General features: G+C 48.0%; 1 protein-coding gene and 1 pseudogene across 5 annotated transcripts in view; both read right to left on the reverse strand.

Moving 5' to 3' along the window:
- The window catches only part of CNNM1 (cyclin and CBS domain divalent metal cation transport mediator 1), a 65,432-nt gene extending 51,270 nt beyond the window's left edge, over positions 1-14,162 (reverse strand). For 2 of the 5 annotated variants that reach the window (XM_051824065.2, XM_051824062.2), the window contains exon 1: positions 12,266-14,161. In XM_051824065.2, the coding sequence (XP_051680025.1) occupies positions 12,266-13,835 (1,570 nt within the window). In that variant the 5' untranslated portion in view covers positions 13,836-14,161. Of the gene's footprint in view, positions 1-12,265 lie in introns of all 5 variants that reach the window. The other 3 variants (XM_051824063.2, XM_051824066.2, XM_008270319.4) reach the window with 3 other exon arrangements.
- A 3,142-nt stretch (positions 14,163-17,304) lies between these two features.
- Positions 17,305-18,835, reverse strand: LOC100353959 (F-box/LRR-repeat protein 20 pseudogene; annotated as a pseudogene).
- Positions 18,836-20,691: the final 1,856 nt, after the last annotated feature.

Here is a 20,691-nt window from a genome sequence, read left to right on the forward strand (position 1 = left end):
TTGCTGGAAGAAAGCGGCCTTAGGACCACTGCCTTGCCAGCACTCAGACACGCGTCGCCTCCCTCTCTGCCTTGACGTTTCTAAGGCAAACTCCTGCCTCAGCTGCAATGTGCATCCCTTCAGAATTGCTTATCAGACTCCTTCTTCTTTTGTCAAGGCTGAGCTGAACTTCTGCCGCCTCGGGGAAGTCTCCCAGAGCCTGCAGGCATTTTTTTTCTCCCTTCCCCTCTCACCCACAGCTTGCCTCTACCTCAGGGCACCTGGCATCATCCCATCCACCGGGGACCTTCCCTGTCTCCCTTCATGTTCCACCAGGGCAGTGTCAACCCCACATTTACATCCGTGTGTATCTGCTGGAGCCCTGGCATGCAGTGAGCAGAACGTAACTGAGCTGCCCAGACCACGGCCACAGTCACCGCGGCTGCACAGAAAGCAGGCTGTCAACAGCGACATTTTCTCGAAGGGCCGTCACACAGCCCAGGAACCCGCACAGCACCACACTGGCCCTCCTTCCTCAAGGCCTCTGCACGTCTGCTCCATTCCCCCAGAGAACTCTTCCTCTGACAAACGCCTTCTGACTACCCTTTGGATTGCCGTTCAAATACTGCGTGGGGAGAGGGAAGTCTCTCCCTACCCAGAGACCAGCACAGGGCCCTCTACCGCCCACTCTGTCAGAGTGCCTTACACTTTTTTGTGCAAAATCAGTTATCCTAGGCAGTAACTGTTTATTGATTAGTGTCTCTCTCCCTACCTGACTGTGAGCCCCAGGAGGGCTGGAATGGTATCTGTCTTGGCTTCACCCAATCCCCCCTGTCTAGCAAAGCCTACCATAGGGTAAGTGTACTTGTGTGGAAGGAAGACTTGAGAACAACCTCAATTTGGGGAAGGGACACAGAGAAAAAAAAAATAAAAAGAGAATTGAGAGTTGTTCCTGAAAGTCCAGGGGTCCCCAAATTTGGGTTTGGAGGTCAAGCAGTTCAAAGGAGTCCTGGGGAAACCCACAGACCCTCTCCTGAGCCACCCAAATGCTTTCAGGGAGCTGGAAACACAAATACCTGTATCCGGTGGTTAAGCAATGGAACTGAGGTGGACACAACAGGCTTCACATAAAAGAGAACTTGGGAAGATGACAAAAAGAGAAATAGCATTTCACCACAGCCTGTAGGATTCAAATTAGATATAGTCTGTAATGTAATCCCATACAACTCCTGCTTTATAAAAAACAAAAGGGATGAATGTTAGTTGTGGTGGAATGAGAAGGCTGTGCTAAGATGGCCGCTGGCAAGCGAGCGTCAGTTACTCAGGAATGGCTTTGGAAACCACCTGGCAAAGGAGCCTGCCTGGCAACAGGCTGTAATTGGTTAGGGCATAAATTGCCCCTTGACCGGATTGGCTGCCTTAGCTATATAAGCTACTATACTGAAACAAACGACGAGTCTGCGAGCTGCTCACCTCTAGCCCACTTTCATCCAACTCCCGGAGTCTGTGTGGTGACTCTGCACTCTTGCCCCCACCATGCTCCTCCTCTCAGAATGAATCCACAGCAACATCTGGCGCCAAGATACCCCCCTCTAAGAAGCCCACACAGATTACAAAACATAATGAATCTGTGAATGATAACAGCCTGTCACTCCAGGCCTTTGCCTCACAAGTAACAGTTGATGACTTAGGGAGAGAGAGCTCTGACAGTGAAAATGACATGACAGCAGACAACGCAGCAGTGCCTAGTCAGTCACCCCCCAAATATCCGTGGGATGAACTTAGACTACCTGGAGGCGATAACCCATGTGAGGTCATCCCTTCCACACCCAGTGAGGATCCCCACATTTGTGGCAGTCCCCAGGCACCCCCAGGCTCTCAGGGCAGCTGCTAGACCCCATCCAACCCACATGTTTGCCGTTAATCTCGGAGTGGATGCAAAATTCAGGCCATGGATTCCAACACCTGTAAAAAGGCTTCTGCTAACCAAGGGCCAAGGATATGCTTGTGTCTTTCCAGAGAATGCGGGACAGCCCATTTGGATACCAGCCAGAAACATCAAGCCTGCAATTGACAGTCAATCAGAACCAGCTGAACAAGACTGAGAGTCCGCCTTGTTAGTGGGTGCACCTGCTACTGATTGTCAAGCTGCTGCCCTATCATCCTGCCCTGAGGAACTGCCCATAGCCACATCCGCTACTGCTTTATACCCCACTTAACTCTGGTCAGCCACTCGAACAGCCTATAGTCTGCATGTGGTCACGCCATTCCTGATTATCATTGTTCCTCATTCCTACCCCCATCTGAGCAAGCACTCCTGTGATTTCCGTTTTGAGGGCTGGTTATTCAACGACAGGTAAGATCCCCCGGGGGACAACCTAAGACAGGCACAGCCATGTGTGGAGACCACATGGAAACAGGATCAACAATGATATGGCCAAGAATCATGCCTCCCGTTGCTCAAAAATAAACGAAAAGGGGAAAATGTGGTGGAATGAGAAGGCCATGCCAAGATGGCCACTGGCAAGTGAGCGTCAGTTACTCAGGAATGGCTTTGGAAACCACCTGGCAAAGGAGCCTGCCTGGCAACAGGCTGTGATTGGTTAGGACATAAACCACCCCTTGACTGGATTGGCTGCCTCGGCTATATAAGCTACTGTACCAACTGAAATAAATGAGTCTGCGAGCTGCTCACCTCTAGCCCACTTTCATCTGACTCCCGGTGTCTGTGTGGTGACTCCATGCTCTTGCCCCCACCATGCTCCTCCTTTCAGAATGAATCCACAACCACAGTTAGTAAAATGGCACAGTCTTATCTATGGAGCGATCTACACCCTGACACCATCCTAGGACCATCCTAGGCTCTAGCCCCCACTGCCATTGCTGGAAGCCAGGTGGCCACTTGGCCCAACCACTGATGTCAGCCCCACCCCTATCCTAATGGGATTCACTGTTCCTACTTCCCTGCCCGTCCCCCACCCCGCAAAGTTTTAAAAAGACCTGTTCCTGAACACGTGGCTCTCTTTCTCTCCGTCTCCTGATCTCTATCTCTCTCTCTCTGTGTCTGGATCTCTCTCTCATGCTCTCCTCCTTCTTTGCCCCTTCCCTCCTGTCGGGTTTCCCCCAATAAATCCTTTCCCTTAAAAAAAAAAAGAGAGAGAGAGAGAGAATAGTCTGACAATCAATGCAGGCTGGTATGGCCTGGAAAGGAGAATGAAATCTGAACAACAAGCCAGTGTGAATGAGATTCTCCCTCAGGCTTTGCAGTCTGCTCCAGGCAGATCTATTGTTCCTGGGCATTTCTTTTGCCAGGATGAGGGCAAAGAAGAATACTGCATCACAACATTACAACAACCATACTGGAAAATCCTAAAGAAAAGCAAATCCACCATTTTTCATCACCTTTCAATTAACTTCATTTTTTCCTGTTTCCTAGGTTTGTGAGGGATTATGCGTTGTTGACTGCTAACTCTATTGCTTAGAAGGTTAACATCTCAATATACATTTTAATAGCTATTATTCAACAATATTTAATACATTTAAAGCATATTAATATATATTTATGCCAGAGAAATGTAACTTTGAAGACATTTTTCATTTTTTTATGGGAGACAAAGAATATGGCACTAAGGTTCTGGTAGATTTTTGCAGAATTAAGCGATGGGATGATTACTCTTCGTGCTAAAATAGCTCACATTAGCATCTGAAGTATAAACTGCGACACTGACTTTTTCCACCAGATTATCTCTCAGTAAAAAACGTTACATTCTGTGTCTGGGCCAGGAGCATTTACTGGCTGCAGAGACATCTGAGCAGCCTTCAAAAATGTTGGCTGGAAACACAAATCATGCAAAAACTATGTGTGGATTTCAAACCTTTTTTTTTTTTTTTTTTGCAACAAAATAAACATCTTTTCACCCCACATTCCCACAACTTTTTAACTTGCCCTCTTCAAGCAACAGACTGCTTGCAGGAAGACTCATGATGGAAGGACATTGTGCAGCTGACTGAGGGCTGGTCAGTGTGTGTCTTGCTCACCACTGTATTCCCAGGGCCTAGTACAGTGCCTGGGCCAAGGTAGGAATGCAAAAAATATTTACTGACCAAATCAATGAATGAGCAAAGGCTGAGTATGAAAATTGCAATAGGGCATTTTGGAGCCATGCCAGTCCACAGATAGCAACCCAGCAAAGGCAGGTTATGCTGTCCTTTGGGAAGACAATGTTACCGATGTAGCAGAGTTGTCTAAATGAGTTAAATACCAGAGCTTTAGTGCCCAGAGGCCTTTGACTTTAGAACAAAGCTTTATTCCTTTCCCCATGTTTTTTTTTTTTTTTTCTGAAAAAAAAAAAAAAAAGTAATAAATAGAGCAGTAAATTTTAGAAGTGCAATAAATCTCCAAGGCTCCATTTTATAAGTGAGTCCTCCCAAATTACAGAACTCATCCTGAGGAAACCGCAGTGCAAATAACTCCATCATCGACAAAGGCCACTCGCGGGCTGGGAATGGGACGTTTGATTTGTGGATGATGGCAAAATAGTGGGTTTCCCCCTTTCTTTTCTTTTGAAAGATTTCATCAAATTGTTATAAATACAACATTTCTCACCTGACAAAATAGTAGGTTATTTCAGGATAGTGGGGTGATTATCTTCCTGATTTTCATACTTTTTTTCCTGTGTTCTATGTGAGGCATGGAAACTTACAGATGTCAATAAAATTTTTATGAAAGCAAAAATATGACACCTAATCAAAGTTACTCTGTTCCCCACGATTCTATGGAATTTAATATTTCCATTACAGGCAATTTTGTTCTGATGGTTTATGTATAGGTTTGTCTTGTCCATATATTTCTATAAGGGTAATTCTTTTTTTTTTTTTTTTTTTTTTTTGACAGGCAGAGTGGACAGTGAGAGAGAGAGACAGAGAGAGAAAGGTCTTCCTTTTTGCCGTTGGTTCACCCTCCAATGGCCGCCGCTGCAGCCGGCGCACCGCGCTGATCCTGGCAGGAGCCAGGAGCCAGGTGCTTTTCCTGGTCTCCCATGGGGTGCAGGGCCCAAGCACCTGGGCCATCCTCCACTGCACTCCCTGGCCATAGCAGAGAGCTGGCCTGGAAGAGGGGCAACCGGGACAGAATCCGGCGCCCCAACCGGGACTCGAACCCGGTGTGCCGGCGCCGCAAGGTGGAGGATTAGCCTATTGAGCCACGGCGCCGGCTGACTATAAGGGTAATTCTAAAAGGTCATGGAAAATGGAATTCAGAGACAAGTTTATTTTAGTGCAAAAAACTTAAATCATGCATAGTCTTTTCATAATACGCATTTCCACGAATTTTTTGAAGTTCCCTCACATACTGAGACTTGACTGGTGAATCGCAATGTCATTGGAAGTCACAGGAAAAGGTCACTCTAGCCGGCCTTCCAGCTTTGCAAAGGGAGTACTCCTCTCCCGAACCCTGGCTCTAGGCTCTTTGGGAGCAGGGATTGTATCTCATACACCCAACTCTTGGCACATGCTTCGATCATGAATAAACAGATGTGCCTAAAGAAGCAGAGAAATCATATGTGTGATACTTTTCTTCGAACACGAGGTCTCGTCCAAAATGATTGGGCTGGAGATAATTAGTGATTCATTTACCAGTGCTCCACAGATGCCCTCCATTAACTTACATTTAATTTCTTCAATCATTCATTCAGTCTTTCAACAAACACCTATGGAAAATTTACTCTGTGTCACATTGATTGATAGGTATCAAAGTTACAAAGCCTGGCCCCCTAAATGTTTTTTATATGGGTGGGGGGCACTTATAAACAAACACACAGTACAGCCTGCTTACTCACCAACGGAGATAAGCACAGGAAACAATGAAGCTGGCTAACCTGGAGTTTACAGGAGAAGCTTGCCCGAAGAGTGTTAACAGCAATGTTAAAAGAGGAGCTGGAGCTGGACTAGTCCTGGACCATTCCTGACAGAGACCAGTGTGAGCAGAAGGAGCAGAGGACAAAGGCAAGAAACACAGGGCGGCTGCTGAGTTCCGGGTGGCTGGGGCTTAGAACTGTGGCTGAGTGGTGAGTGACAGGGCTGCAGGGAAGGGCAGCAAGCTGGGTCCCAGGGCACTGGCAGTCCTGGCGCCAGCTTAGACTTCACCCTGCAGCAGGAAGCTGCAGAAGGCTTTAAGCAGGGATAATGCTACTGGAGACTATTTTAGTGGCCCTGGAGGGGATGAATTGGAGGGAGACAAAAATTTGAGTGTAACTTCTTAGAAGGCATTTGCATAAATGAGTAATATATTTGCATTTATATTAAATAATCATAGCCAACACTTAGCACTTATTATGCAATGGGTGCTAAATAAGCATTATAATGCAAGTCTCAAAGTTTCAAACAACCTTATAAGCAAAGAGTCTTATTATTCTCATTTACAGCTAATGACACAGACATTAACAAGTAGGTAATTTACCCAAGACCTGCATCAACCAGGCCCTCTGGCACCAAAGCTTATGCTATTAATCACATTTGTTTAACTTGTGTCTCTTGTATTAGAACAAAAACTTCATGTGTATTGGTGGTGTTCTCCCCTGTGCCTACCTAACAGGTACACAGTAACTATTTGTTGAATAAATTCAATGAATAACCTAAGAAGAAGAAATAGTGTGCTAAATCTCCTACAGATTCTATAAATAGTTCGGTTGCAAAATTGGCAAAGTTATGGTTTGAGTGATCGGGCTTTTGAGATCATTATGGACTGAATGCTTGAGTCCCCTGTCCCCCAAATTCTTATGTTGAAGACCTAACCCCTTTTCCTCTCCCACTACACCGCCAGGGAAACCTCTAAGAAAGCAGTTAAGGCAAGTTCAGAGTCGGTGAACTCAAGGGGCTTCCATAGCCTAGACAGCTCATAGCAAGAGTCTCGGGTGATTGCTGACGTCATAAATAAGAGTGCCAATTGTTAAATCAACAACGGGAGTCGCTGGGTACATGCTCCCCACGCAGGATCTCTGTCCTTAATGTGTTTTACTATGAAACCTAAAAACAACACTACTAGTCGAACAATACCCTATACCTTGTGCGGTTGTGTGAGTACAGCCTGTTGAAATCCCTGCTTAGTATATACTAAGTTGATCTTCAGTATATGAAGGTAATTGAAAATGAAACTTGATGAAGGGCGGGATGGGAGAGGGAGTGGGAGAGCGGAGGGCCACGGGAGGGAAGGAGGTTGGGGGGGGAGCCACAACAATACAAAAGTTGCACTTTGTAAATTCACATTTATTAAATAAAAAAAACTATAAAACAAACAAAAAAAAGAAAAAATAAATAATAGACTCAATCAAAAAAAAAAAAAGCAGTTAAGGGTAAAGGGGGGAGGGGCTCCATGCCACAAGGATAGTGTCTGTCTAAGGGAGACAGCAGAACCCTCTGATTGTCTGTGTGCATGTATGAAAGACAGGCCATGTGAGAACCAGAGAGAAGCCAGCCATCTGCAAGATAGGAAGAGAGCCCTCACCGGAAATGGAACCGGTCAGAACCTTCGTCTTGGATTTCTAGTCTCCAGAACTGTAAAAAAATTAATTGGTATTGCTTAAGGCATCCAGTCGACAGTATTCTGTCATGGCAGCCCAAGTAGACTAAGACAATGATTAATAACACAAGGGTGTGGGGCTGGTGCTGTGGTGTAGCAGGGGAAGCCGCCACATGCAGAGCTGGCATCCCATATGGGAGCCGGTTCAAGTCCCCGCTGTTCCACTTCGAATCCAACTCTCTGCTGTGGCCTGGGAAAGCAGTGGAGGATGGCCCAGCTCCTTGGACCCCTGCACCCACATGGGAGACCTAGAAGAAGCTCCTGGCTTAAGAATGGTGCAGCTCCAGCCTTTGCGGCCAATTGGGGAGTGAACCAGCAGAAGGAAGACCTCTCTCTGCCTCTGCTTCTCCTTCCTTCTCTGTGTAACTCTGACTTTCAAATAAATGAATAAATGTTTAAAAAAATAACACAAGGGTGAGTAGTGAAGGGAAGGTTTCCAGCACAAGAGACCAGAGGGACGGTGGTGCCACTAACTGGGGTAGAGGAAGAAGAGAGACTTGTGGTCAATGGACCAGCTCTAATTACTCTATGCTTAGAAATTTGGTGTTCACCTCACTCAAACAAAGAAATATAGAAGTCAGTTATTTACATCCTGGCCATCAGGGAAACGCAAATCAAAATCACAGTGCATATCATCTCACCCCGTCAGAAAGGCTAAAATCCAAAAGGCAGAGAGTAACAAATGCTGGTGAGGATGTAGAGAAAGAACTCTTACAAACTGATGCTGGGAATGTAATTTAGCACAGCCACTGTGGAAAACAGTATGGAGATTCCTCAAAGAACTAGAAATAGACTTGCCATATGAACCAGCAATCCCACTTCCGGGTATATACCCAAAAGACATGAACATGTTGTATCAAAGAGATACCTCCACCACCATGTTCATAGCAGCACTGTTCACAAGAGCCAAGATATGGAATCAATCAAGGTGTCCGTCATCAGATGAATGAAAAAAAGAAAATGTGATATATACACAAAATGGAATATTATTCAGCTATAAAAAAAGAATCAAATTCTACCATTTGCAAGAAAATGTATGCAACTGAAAGACATTATCTTGAGTGAAATAAGCCAGACACAGAAAGACAAATACTGTATGTTCTCCCTTATCTGTGGGAGCTAAAATTCAAAAATAAAAAACAAAACAAAAAAATGCCTGTATATATCACTATTATTGCAAATACAATTTTATCAAAGCCCTTGACTGGTATGTAAATTAAAAATATATTATCTCAAAAACTAAACAAAGAAAGAGAAAAAGGGAGGGAAAGGGGGGGTGGAAGAGAAAGAGGGAGGGAGGGAGATGGAAAGACTCTTAAAGAATTGTTTAACAAGTTATTTTTAAAGGCAAGGAAGAGCAGCTCAGCTCGGTTTTCCTCTCCTAATCAATAGTGCAAACATGGAAATTGACCATGACGTTCTATGACTTGTAACCTGAGAACAACCACCTTGCTAATTATTCTACAGCTTCTATCCTCAGTAGATCTACTAAGCACTATTAAGTAATGGCCTGCAGAAGGGAATGCTTCTCCAACTTCAATGTACACATAGGCTACCTGGGGGTTTGCTAAAAGTGCAGATTTTCCTTCAGTGGATTTAGGGTGTGGTAGGAAATTCTGCGTGTATAATAAGTTCTCAAGTGACACTCTTGCTGCAGGTTCCGGGGCCACTCTAAGTGGCAGGGCTCTGAGCACATGAAGTGTCTTTCGAGGCATGGTATCTTCATCACAGTGGCCTATTTCTCTTGGGTGACCTACTTCACTACAGACTAGTAACCAACAAACACTGACAAGCCTTTTTCAGACCAGATTTAGAAGTTCTTCAGAAGGACTCATTCCTGATCAACATGAACTTTTTTTGAACAGCCCACTTTGTGCAAGGTGCTGGAGATACAAAGGTTAATAAGACAATTCCTGTTACTAAAGAGAGCTCTTACTCTTAACACCGGATGCTCTAGAGACTGGTAACTTCCAGGGGGTAGTTATCTTGTCTCCCCTGTTGCCTAAAACTGCTTAGATTCTCAATAAGCACGACACGGACAAATGAATGGGTTCACGGGAGTTTCGTTAAACACTACCTTAACTGCTCTCTATCTTAACTCACAGGTAAGAGGCGATTACGTTAGAATGAGGCCGTAGAGCGAGCCCTGATCCAACCTGGCAGACGTCCTTGTAAGGACAAGAAATTTGGTCACACAAGGAAACGCCAGGGGTTCATGCGCACAGAAGAAAGACTATGTCAGGGGACAGGAGGTGGCCACCTACAAGCCAGGGGGACGGGCCTCAGAAGAAATGGTCTTTGACCTTGGACTCTGGGCCTCCAGAACTGTGAGAAAATAAACTCCTGTTGTTTAAGCCAACCCAGTCTGTGGTGTCTTGTTATGGTGGTTGGAGCAAACTAAAACGGGTTTTTCACAGCTTTTGTACCCAGATCCAGGGGGCCGGCGCCGTGGCTCACGTGGTTAATCTCCGCCTGTGGCGCAGGCATCCCATATGGGTGCCGGGTTCTAGTCCCGGTTGCTCCTCTTCCAGTCCAGCTCTCTGCTATGGCCCGGGAGTACAGTGGAGGATGGCCCAAGTGCTTGGGCCCTGCACCCGCATGGGAGACCAGGAGGAAGCACCTGGCTCCTGACTTCGGATCGGTGCAGCACGCTGGCCGTAGCGGCCATTTGGGGGGTGAACCAATGGAAGGAAGACCTTTCTCTCTGTCTTTCTCCCTCACTGTCTATAACTCTACCTGTCAAATAAAAAAAAAAAATCTTTAAAAAAAAATACCTAGATCCAAGATCCTACTTCTGCAATGGACAAACAGTGTAAGCACTGTTAATGCGAGGATTAAGGGAGACAAACAGAAGAGGGTGAGACAGTAGCCCAGACTGGGCTTAAATAGCTACCACATACCCACTCCTCTCCCCTTCTCACGTTGCCAACTGTCTTAGTCCATTTTGTGTTGCTAATAATGGAATTACCTGGGATTGGGTAACTTATAGATAAAAAATGAAATGTGTTTCTTACAGGTCTAAAAGCTGGGAAGTCCGTGAGCATGGAATTGGCGTTTGGCCAGGGCCTCTGCTCTGTGTCCTAACATGACAATAAGGGCATTGAGCACACGAGTGAGACTGACACCGCAAACAGCCCAACTTGCTTTTATAAAAACCCACTCTCATGACAACTAATCCACTGCTGTGATGACAGCATTAGTCCATTTGTGAGGGGACAGCCCTCACCTAATCATCTCTTAACACTGTTAGGACAGCAATTAAATCTCAGTGTGAGTTTTGGAGGGAACATTCAAACCACAGCCCCAAGGCGAAGCCCACGGCTGTTCTCCTCCCAAATCTGAGACTGCGAGGAGCTTTCAGACACCACCCCGCCCCCAAACTTGACATTAACGTATTTCCAAAACATTGCAGCAGGAAGACGACCCCAGATTTCTTTCTTTATGTGAAGTCTTAGAGAGGACCTATGATGATAACATAATGAGATTGATTTGTTGGCCAAAAATGGATAAAAAGGCACAGTCAAATGAGAATACTGCTAGCCACAGGGAAGCTACATTTGAAGCCTGATTTTAAAGCCACAGAACTGCTTTGATTTTTTTTTATAATAAACATGCCAACCTATAGGGAGAAACGAGTGCTTCCTTCAAAAAGCTGTTCTGGAAAGTTCTACATTTACTGTAACCACATTGCTGTTCTCACATTATATCTGGAGTTGCTTTCAGGGTCTGTGAGATAATCTTTCAAATGCCCTCAGTGCTGACACTTGAAAGTCAATCTGATTTTCAAAAACAACCAGGAGTTCTATACCAATTTGAGAGAACCAGGGGACCAGTCAGTCAAACTGTGGGGTTCTGTGAGGACTGATTTTCCTTGAGTGAATTTGTACTCAAACCCCAGAAGGCAAAGCCAAAGACAAAGCCCTGACACGAAGTGAACGTGTTGTAAACACGACATCAAGCTGAAGGTGTGGGGGTGAGGGTGGGGAGGGCAAGGTGTGGGGGTGAGGGTGGGGAGGGCAGTGACTTCACTAAAAATAACCGCACTTGTTTGGAGGTGTTCTCTCCAGAACACTTAGGCCCAGATCCACCCTGTTTCATGGGACCCCAAGTTCAAGGACCTACTGCTTCAGTCCAATCTTGGGTATTCCACGTGTGTTGAATGGGGAAGAACGTCTAAGGTATCTGGAGCTTACTCTCCTTGTCTCAAAAGCAGAACTGCAAGGCTCTGGGGAGAGAGAAGTCTGCCCCACGTAAGGAACACACTGTCAGCTGCTGGAGCTGTCCAGCAACAGCGAGCTTGCTCTGACACTGAGCTCCCGGCGCTGGGAAGTTTAAAGCAGAAGCTGTTTGTGACGGGAACCCGAAGAGGTGCCCCCTGTAAGGGATGGGGGAGCTATGCAGTGACCTCCCAGGGTCGTCCTGAACCCAACCTGCACAACACCAGCAACTTTGCAGGCACTGGAAAACGCTAGTGGAACGGAATGGACGAGGAATATGGTGCATCTTGTGAGCCAAGAAGAGGAGCAGAGGCTGGGGCTCAGCCAGCTGCAAGGAAGGCAGGGAGAAACCAGACGGAAAGAAAGCGGGAGCCCAGAACCGGTGTGTGGCATGCAGGAGAGAAACAGCTTTGGGTAAACCGAAGCCTCACAGGGATAAGGAAGGGGATAGGAGTCGGGCAGAGGCGGGGAGCCGAGACAGACTCCTACTCACCCTTCTTAAACTCCTCCAGCACCGTGTCCAGCCGTGTATCGTTGAACACGCAGTGCAGGGGCCGGTTGTAGAAGCGCGTGACCGTGAGAAGCGGGGTGCAGTCGTCGGGGTCCACGAAGGCCAAGTCCTTGACAAACAGAATGTCCACAATGTTGTGCCGCTGGTCGCCCTCATAGACCGGGATGCGAGTGTAGCCGCTGCGCAGGATCTCGGAGACGGTGGCGAAGTCAAGCACCGCGTCGGAGCGCAGCATGAAGCAGTCCCCGAGGGGGGTCAGCACCTCCTCCACTACCTTGGTGCGCAGCTCCAGGGCGCCCTGGATGATGTTGAGCTCCTCCTTCACAAGGTCGCTGTAGGGGTCCGCCGCCCGTAGCGTCTCCAGCAGTTTCTCCCGCGTGTAGAAGGTGCTGATCTCCTGGCGCAGCGCCCAGTCCAGCAGGCGACCCAGTGGGTAGCACACGGGGAAGGCGGCCGCCATCAGGAGCCGGGTCAGGCACACGCTGTGCGACGCGATGGCCAGCCCGTGGCGCGAACACACTGAGTAGGGGCAGATCTCGGCGCCCAGGAACACGGCGCCCGTGCACACCAGCGCAGGCAGCCACGGGAAGTGAATCCCCGCCTCGATGTAGTCTTCCCCGGTGCCCCCGACGCCCGGCGGCAGCGAGGCGTACAGCCAGCCGGCCAGGGCCGCGTTGGCTCCGGCTTGGCCCAGGAGCAGGGTGCAGAGCAGATGGGTGCCCCTGCCGCGCACGGCCTGCACGCGGCGCGCCTGCTCCTGCTCGGCGGCCGAGCCGCTGTTCCGCAGCACCCGTAACTCCACCGGGTCCAGCGAGAGCAGGCTCAGGCGCAGGCCGCTGAACAGGGCGGACAGGGCCAGCAGCAGGAGCGCCCCGAGCGCCCGCAGCCACGCGGGGGGCAGCAGGTCCCCACCCGGGCCGTAGAGCCGCGGGCGGACGCGCAGCAGGAAGCCGCCGGCGGCGCCGTGGTGGTGCCAAGCGCGCCCATCCCAGGCGCACAGCGAGAAGAGCTTCCCGCCACCGCCCGCGCCGCCCCGCTCCGCCTCGCCCTTGCGCAGCTCCCGCACCCGCACCTGGACCAGGGCAGAGCCCGCCACGCCCCCGGGGCGCAGGGGCCCCAGGACTTCCACGTCCGACGCCCAGTCGCTCTGCTCCCGGCAGCGCTGCGGCCCCGGGGGCCGCGTGGGGACCGCACTGGGCGCCACGCCGCTCCCGCCCGGGGGCTCCTCGATAAACACGAGCCTCGGAGCCCAGTCGCCGGTGCCGTTCTCCCCCGGGGAGAGGGTGGGTGCGGGCACCGGCGCGGCGGGCGCAGAGGGCCCGGGCTGGAAATAAACGCGCAGGAGGAAGCTGGTGCCTTCGGCGGCGCGCAGGGTGCCCCCCTCCAGGGACACGCGGCCTCCAGCAGTGTCCTCAGGCCGCAGGCCCAGCAGCCAGGCGGCGGCGGCCGGGGGCCGAGGAGACAGGGAAAAGAAGAGCAGAAGCACAGCGCCCTGGCTGCAGCAGTCCCAGAGCCTGACACCCGGCGCGGCTGCCGCCGCCGCCGCCGCCATCCTGCACCCAGCGCGGCTGCACGTGATGCTGCAGAAAGCCGAGCAGGAGCCGGAGGGAGGAGGAGCCGGAGCCGGGAACCCGGCCCCAGGCAGGTCACCACGTGCGCGCCCCCTGCGCGCGTGGGCTGGAGGCGGTGGGGGCGCAGACCCTGCCTGGGCAAGGTGTCGGAGCCGGAGGTTGGAGATGGCCACGCATCCTGGTACCGCGCGTAGCGGGCGGACACACTTCGGTGTATCGGAGCTGCAGCCTGGGGAAGGCTTGGCTTGGCCTGGCCTCCCGCTCCAGCAGGACGGCGCCCTTCCGCGAACTCCTACCCGGCAGTAATTCCCTGCCCGCCCCACGGCTCCTTCATTGGTCCGGGAAATTTCCGAGTGTTTTGCTCCTCCCCTTACCACTTGGCGCTTTTCCTCCTGGTCAAAAGATGTTCTGGAATCTTGAATCGGTGAATACTTTTTAGCGTTTAGTCTCAAGTCCAGCTGTCCTTCACATGGTAAAAATTTCCAAATTATTTAAGTTCATTCCTGTTAACATCAGAAAATCCATCAATTAGAAACCGGAAATAAATGATGATACCACTGTGCAATGGAATACTATACAACAGGAAAAAAGAACGAGGAGACCCATTGCTTTGTGATGATGAAAATCTACAGTAGTAATGGGAAAACAGGAAAATGCAGAACAATGTGCACAATTGCCATTTGTGTTAAAATTATGTATAAATTTATATGTATGTATAATACATAAATACACATACATAATAGATTCAAAATGCAGAGGATACACAAGACATGTCATAGTGCTTACCTCTAGAGATCAGGATAGGAGTCTGGAAGAGACTTTAAATCAGGAGAATCTTTAAGAAATCATATGTTAATAAGAAGTTGTACTTTCCACTCAGTTCCCCCAATGGTTATATCTTAACCATAATATAATCTCAAAAACAGAAAATTCACATTGGTTTAACGTGTGTATATAGTTCTATGTAATTTTATCACATGTTGGTTTATGTAATTACCACTGCAATGAAAATACAGATTTATTTTAACACCACAAAGATAGAGGGAAAATTTTTTTTTCTACTGAATTCCTTGTATTATTTGAATTTACCATGGGCCTGTATTACTTTATTATAGACATTTAAAATTATTTTTATTTGTTTGACTGGTAGGGAGGGGGAAACAGCTTTCATTTGCTGGTTCACTCCTCAAATGCCTATAATAGCCCAGATTAGGCAAAGCCCAAGCTGGAAGCCAGAAACCCAATCTGGGTCTCCCATTTGGGTGGCAAAGACTCAACTCCTTGATTCATTACCTACTGCCTCCCTAGGTTCTAATCAGCAGGAAGCTGGGATTGGGAGCAGGGCTAGTTGGAACAGACACTCTGACTATGGGATGTGGACGACTTGCTAGGCTAAATGCCCATTCCTATTTTCATGTATTTACTTTTAAAATTTATGTGGTAAAAAAAGCTGTCCTAAGAGCTTTGACAAATACTCATTCAACCATCATAATAAAAAACAGTTCCACTTGGGCCATCTTCTGCAGCTTTCCCAGGCCATGATCAGGGAGCTGGATCAGAGTGGAGCAGTGGGATATGAATTGGTGCCCATATTGGATGCCCATGTCATAAGTAGTGGCTTTTACCCACTATACCACAATGCTGGCTCTGTAAGGATTATGTTTTTTATTTTTTTATTTTTATTTATTTATTTTTTGACAGGCAGAGTTAGAGAGAGAGAGAGAGAGAGAGACAGGTCTTCCTTCCATTGGTTCACCCCTCAAGTGGCCGCCACGCCGGTGCGCTGCAACCGGTGCACTGTGCTGATCCGAAACCAGGAATCAGGTGCCTCCTCCTGGTCTCCCATGTGGGTGCAGGGCCCAAGGACCTGGGCCATCCTCCACTGCCTTCCTGGGCCACAGCAGAGAGCTGGACTGGAAGAGGAGCAACTAGGACAGAATCCGGCACCCCCAACCGGGACTAGAACCCCAGGGTGATGGCGCCAACGGCGGAGGATTAGCCAAGTGAGCCATGGCACTGGCCAAGGATAATGTTTTGATATGTGTATACTACACTGTGAGGTGATCAAACCTGGGTAATTCGCATATATGTCACCTAAATATTTTTCTTTTCTTTGTGGTGAAAATATTTAAAATCCTCTCTTACAGATAATATGTCATTTTTAAATACAGCTACCTTGCTGTGCAATGAAACACCGGGACTTAGTCCTCTGATCTAACTGTATTTTGCACCTGTTGATCCATCTCTTCCCTCTCCCTGTGCAGCCTCTCCCAGTCTCTGCTAACCACCACCCTACTCTCTATTTCTATTTGCTCAACTTGTTTTACATTCTACATGAGTAGAATGCAGATAATACAGTATTTGTCTTTGTCGCCTGGTTTATTTCAGTTAATATATGTCCTCCAGGTTCATCCATGTTACTGGAAATGCTGACAGAATTTCCCATTGTTTTATGAATGAATAGCATTTCCTTTTACATATACCCCATTTTAAAAATGTATTCATCCATGGATGGGCACAGGTTGTTTACAGGTCTTGGCTAATGTGAATAATGCTGCAGTGAACACAGTAGTGCAGATGACGCTGGTATTGTCAGTTCCTCTGGGTGGAAACCTAGCAGTGGGATTGCTGGATCATGTGGTAATTCTATTTTTAGCTTTTTGAGGGAACTTTATATGGTTTCCCCAAATGGCTACACAAATTTACATTCATTACTCATTTTTAAAAAGATTTATTTATTTATTTATTTGAAAGTCAGAGTTACAGAGAAAGAGGGGAGAGAGATCGAGAGGGAGAGAGAGAGAGAGAGAGAGAGAGAGAGAGAGAGAGAGTTCTTCCATCCGATGGCTTACTCCCTAATTGGCCGCAACGGCCGGAGCTGTGCTGATCCGAAGCCAGGAGCCAGGGGCTTCTTCCAGGTCTCCCACGCAGGTGCAGGGATCCATGGACTTGGGCCATCTTTCACTGCTTTCCCAGGCCATAGCAGAGAGCTGGATCGGAAGTGGAGCAGCCAGGTCTCGAACTGGCGCCCATATGGGATGCCAGTGCTTCAGGCCAGGGTGTTAACCCACTGCGCCACAGTGCCAGCCACTCATTACTCATTTTTTAAAAGATTTATTTATTTGTTGAATGGCAGAGTTACAGAGAGGCAGAGAGAGGGAGAGAGAGAGAGAGAGAGAGAGAGAGAGAGAGAGAGAGGTCTTCCATCTTCTGGTTCACTTCCTAGATGGCCACAATGGCCAGAGATGTGCTGATCTGAAGCCAGAAACTTCTTCTGGGTCTCCCGTGCAGGTGCAGGGGCCCATGGACTTGGGCCATCTTCTGCTGCTTTCCCAGGGCATAGCAGGGAGCTTGTTCGGAAGTGGAACAGCCAGGACTTAAACTGGAGCTCATATGGGATGCTGGCACTGTAGATGGTGGCTTTACCTGCTATGCCACAGCGCCAGCCCCTCATTTTAAAATCCCACACTTGTATGTGTGGTGGAGTGGGACATAGTGCAGTGATGAGGGGCAGGTACTGTGACCCAGATAGCCTGAGGTCAGCTTCTGGCTCCGTCTCCTCCTGACTGTGACAGCCGCAGCTTCTGCACCTGTAGACAACACTTGAAGTCAAGGACAGTGTATGGAAAGTTGGATTAATGTGCTATCTGTTATCTGAACACACTCTTCCAGGTCCATCTTTTCAAGTTCATGACACTTTCTAGCCAGAGTGGTGAAGCCCACATCTGTTAACTGCAAACATTTTGCCACTTCTAATATTCTTCTTTTTTTTTTTTTTTGACAGGCAGAGTGGACAGTGAGAGAGAGAAAGAGAGAGAGACAGAGAGAAAGGTCTTCCTTTTCTGTTGGTTCACCCCTCAATGGCCGCTGCGGCCAGCGCGCTGCGGCCGGTGCACCACGCTGATCTGAAGCCAGGAGCCAGGTGCTTCTCCTGGTCTCCCATGGGGTGCAGGGCCCAAACACTTGGGCCATCCTCCACTGCACTCAAGGCCACAGCAGAGAGCTGGCCTGGAAGAGGAGCAACCGGAACAGAATCCGGCACCCTGACCGGGACTAGAACCCGGGGCGCCGGTGCCGCAGGCAGAGGACTAGCCTATTGAGCCACGGCTCCAGTGGGCCACTTCTAATATTCTAAGCTGTGGGCAGTTCTGACCTAGAGCACTCAGGATGGCATCTGTGACATTGGAGCAGCCACACGTATAGAGAGACTTTAACTTATGGCACCCTCTGCAAATAGTGATGAGACCTTCATCTGTGATTTGTAAGCAAGTCTGCAAGTTCAAGGTCACCAGTTCAGGGCAGTGTGCACCTATATATTTCAGAGTTTCATCTTCTAGCTGTGTGCAGCCTTTCAAGAATAAGGCCTTGAGACCCCTACAGCCTCTCACTAGTGTCTGAATGCCATCCTTGGTTATATGGTCACACCAGGAAATGTTCACTGCTCCAACAGCAGACACCTGTCACTCAGTGCTTTTAGAGACATGTTTGTTATTGATGTACAGGAAGCAAAGTCAAGGTGCCTGAGTTTGGAACAGAACTTGCTAAGGCTACTACATCCACATCTGCAGTCTTTGTACATCCATTTAGATCCAGTACTTCATTATTCCTACAGTTTTGTGCAAAGGTCCTTAATGCATTGTCTCCCACTCCAAGACACTCACAAAGACTTAACTTTTGTAAAAAACTCCCACATCATTTTGAAATATTCTCCACTACACGGCCCTCAGTATCCCTCTGGAAATCAAGCAGATCAATGCCAGTTACTTCCACCCAGAGCCAGGACATTCCAGGCCATGGAGACTTGAGCACAGCGACACAAGGTAATGACTTCCAGAAAAGAAAATATCTGTAATAGTAGTTCTTTGGGAAGTTTTTTTTAATATTAAAAAAATTTGGGGGGGGGGTAGTTTTTTATTGATTACAGCTTCATTGCTATTTGAGAACATCTGCTCTTGGTCATTTTGTTCAGGTCCCTCCTCATGGGGCCAGGCTGGGCGCTGCGGCGGCGTGCGGAGTGCAAAGACAGGGAGCCTAGGGCAGGCCCCGGAGTTCCTGGATGGGGAGGCAGCAGGCTAGGGCAAGGCCCTGGTGGTGGACAGGGAGGAGAGACCTCTGGCTCCAGCGGGGCCTCCACCACCTCCTGCAGTGCGCCTGTGGCTGTGAGGACTGCTCCCATTCATTACTCTTTAAAATGTAAAAGTAGGTACCAGCGCTGTGGTGCAGCGGGAAAAGCCACTGCCTGTGGCACAGGCATCCAATATGGGTGCAGTTTTGAGTCCTGGCTGTTCCATTTCTGATACAGCTCCCTGCTGATGCGCTTGGGAAAGCAGTGGAAGATGGCCCACGTCCTTGGGCCCCTGAACCCACGTGGGAGAGCCGGAATAAGCTCCTGGCTCCTAGCTTGGGATTGGCCCAGTTCCAGCCATTGAGGCCATCTGGGGAGTGAACCAGTGGATATAAGATCTCTCTCTCTCTCTCTCTCTCTCTCTGTGTCTTCCTATCTATCTGTGTAACTCTGCCTTTCGAATAAAAATATTTAAAAAAATGTAAAAGTAATGATTTCACATACTACCTTTAATGCTACCTTTAGCATCTCTGATTAATGACCAATGTTATGTGTGAAATTTATTTTCCACTATATTTGTGAATCCACAAAGATATTATCTGAGAAAGTCTTGTGGAGGGTAAAACCAAATACAAATGATTCCAGCCAAATGTTGCCTTCTTTTCATAACAAACTCTTATAACCCAGAGTGGAAATAATGTCTTCCTGTTTAGGGACTGGATAGGCCTTAGTAGGCTGCTGGTTACTTTCCTACATAGGTTGCTCTTCACACCTTGATGGAGATATGAGCCAAACCTGCCTTTGCCTTAATATGCCCTGGTTACTGTCCCCTAAAACTATGCTTCAAAGCTAGAAGGGAGGTTTTACCTGAAGAGGAAGCGTTGAGGCATTTAGGAGTACTGGAAGTATAGGGCAGAGAAGGGGGGTCAAGCATGTGACAGTACTTTTTTTTTTTTTTAATTTGAGGGTAAGTTGGGGAGAGAGAGGAAGAGTGTACAAGTCCATCACCCATTAGTGAGATTCACAAATGACAACATTAGTCATGGCTGGGCTAAGACTGAAGCTGAGAGCCAGGAGCTGGGAACCCAATCCAGGTTCCCCACTGGGTAATGGAGACCCAACAACTTGAGGCATCACCTTGGAAGCTGAAATTAGGATCTGGAGCTGTGATGTGACTCTAAAGGAGGTACTCTGATGTGGGATATGGGCAGCTTTTCTTTTTCTTTTCTTTCTTTCTTTCTTTTTTTTAACAAGTTTCCGAAGTACAGCTTATGGATTACAATGGCTTCCCCCCCGCCATAACTTCCCTCCCACTCACAACCCTCCCCTCTCCCGCTCCCTGTCCCCTTCATTCACATCAAGATTCATTTTCAATTATCTTAATATACAGAAGATAAATTTAGCATATATTAAGTAAAGATTTCAACAGTTTGCACCCACACAGAAACACATAGTGTAAAATACTGTTTGAGTGCTAGTTATAGCATTAATTCGCATTGAACAACATATTAAGAACAGAGATCCTACATGAGGAGTAAGTGCACGGTGACTCCTATTGTTGACTTAACAAATTGACACTCTTGTTTATGGCGTCAGTAATCACCCTAGGCTCTTGTCATGAGCTGCCAAGGCTACTGGAGGCCTTTTGAGTTTGCTGACTCTGATCTTATTTAGACAAGGTCATAGTCAATTTTTTTTTTTTTAATTAGCTAAGATTGAAAGAGAGAGTTACCCTATTCCCTGGTTCACTCTCCCCAATACCCACAGCAGCT

This window comes from Oryctolagus cuniculus, chromosome 15 (assembly GCF_964237555.1).
Source record: "Oryctolagus cuniculus chromosome 15, mOryCun1.1, whole genome shotgun sequence".
Taxonomy (NCBI): domain Eukaryota; kingdom Metazoa; phylum Chordata; class Mammalia; order Lagomorpha; family Leporidae; genus Oryctolagus; species Oryctolagus cuniculus.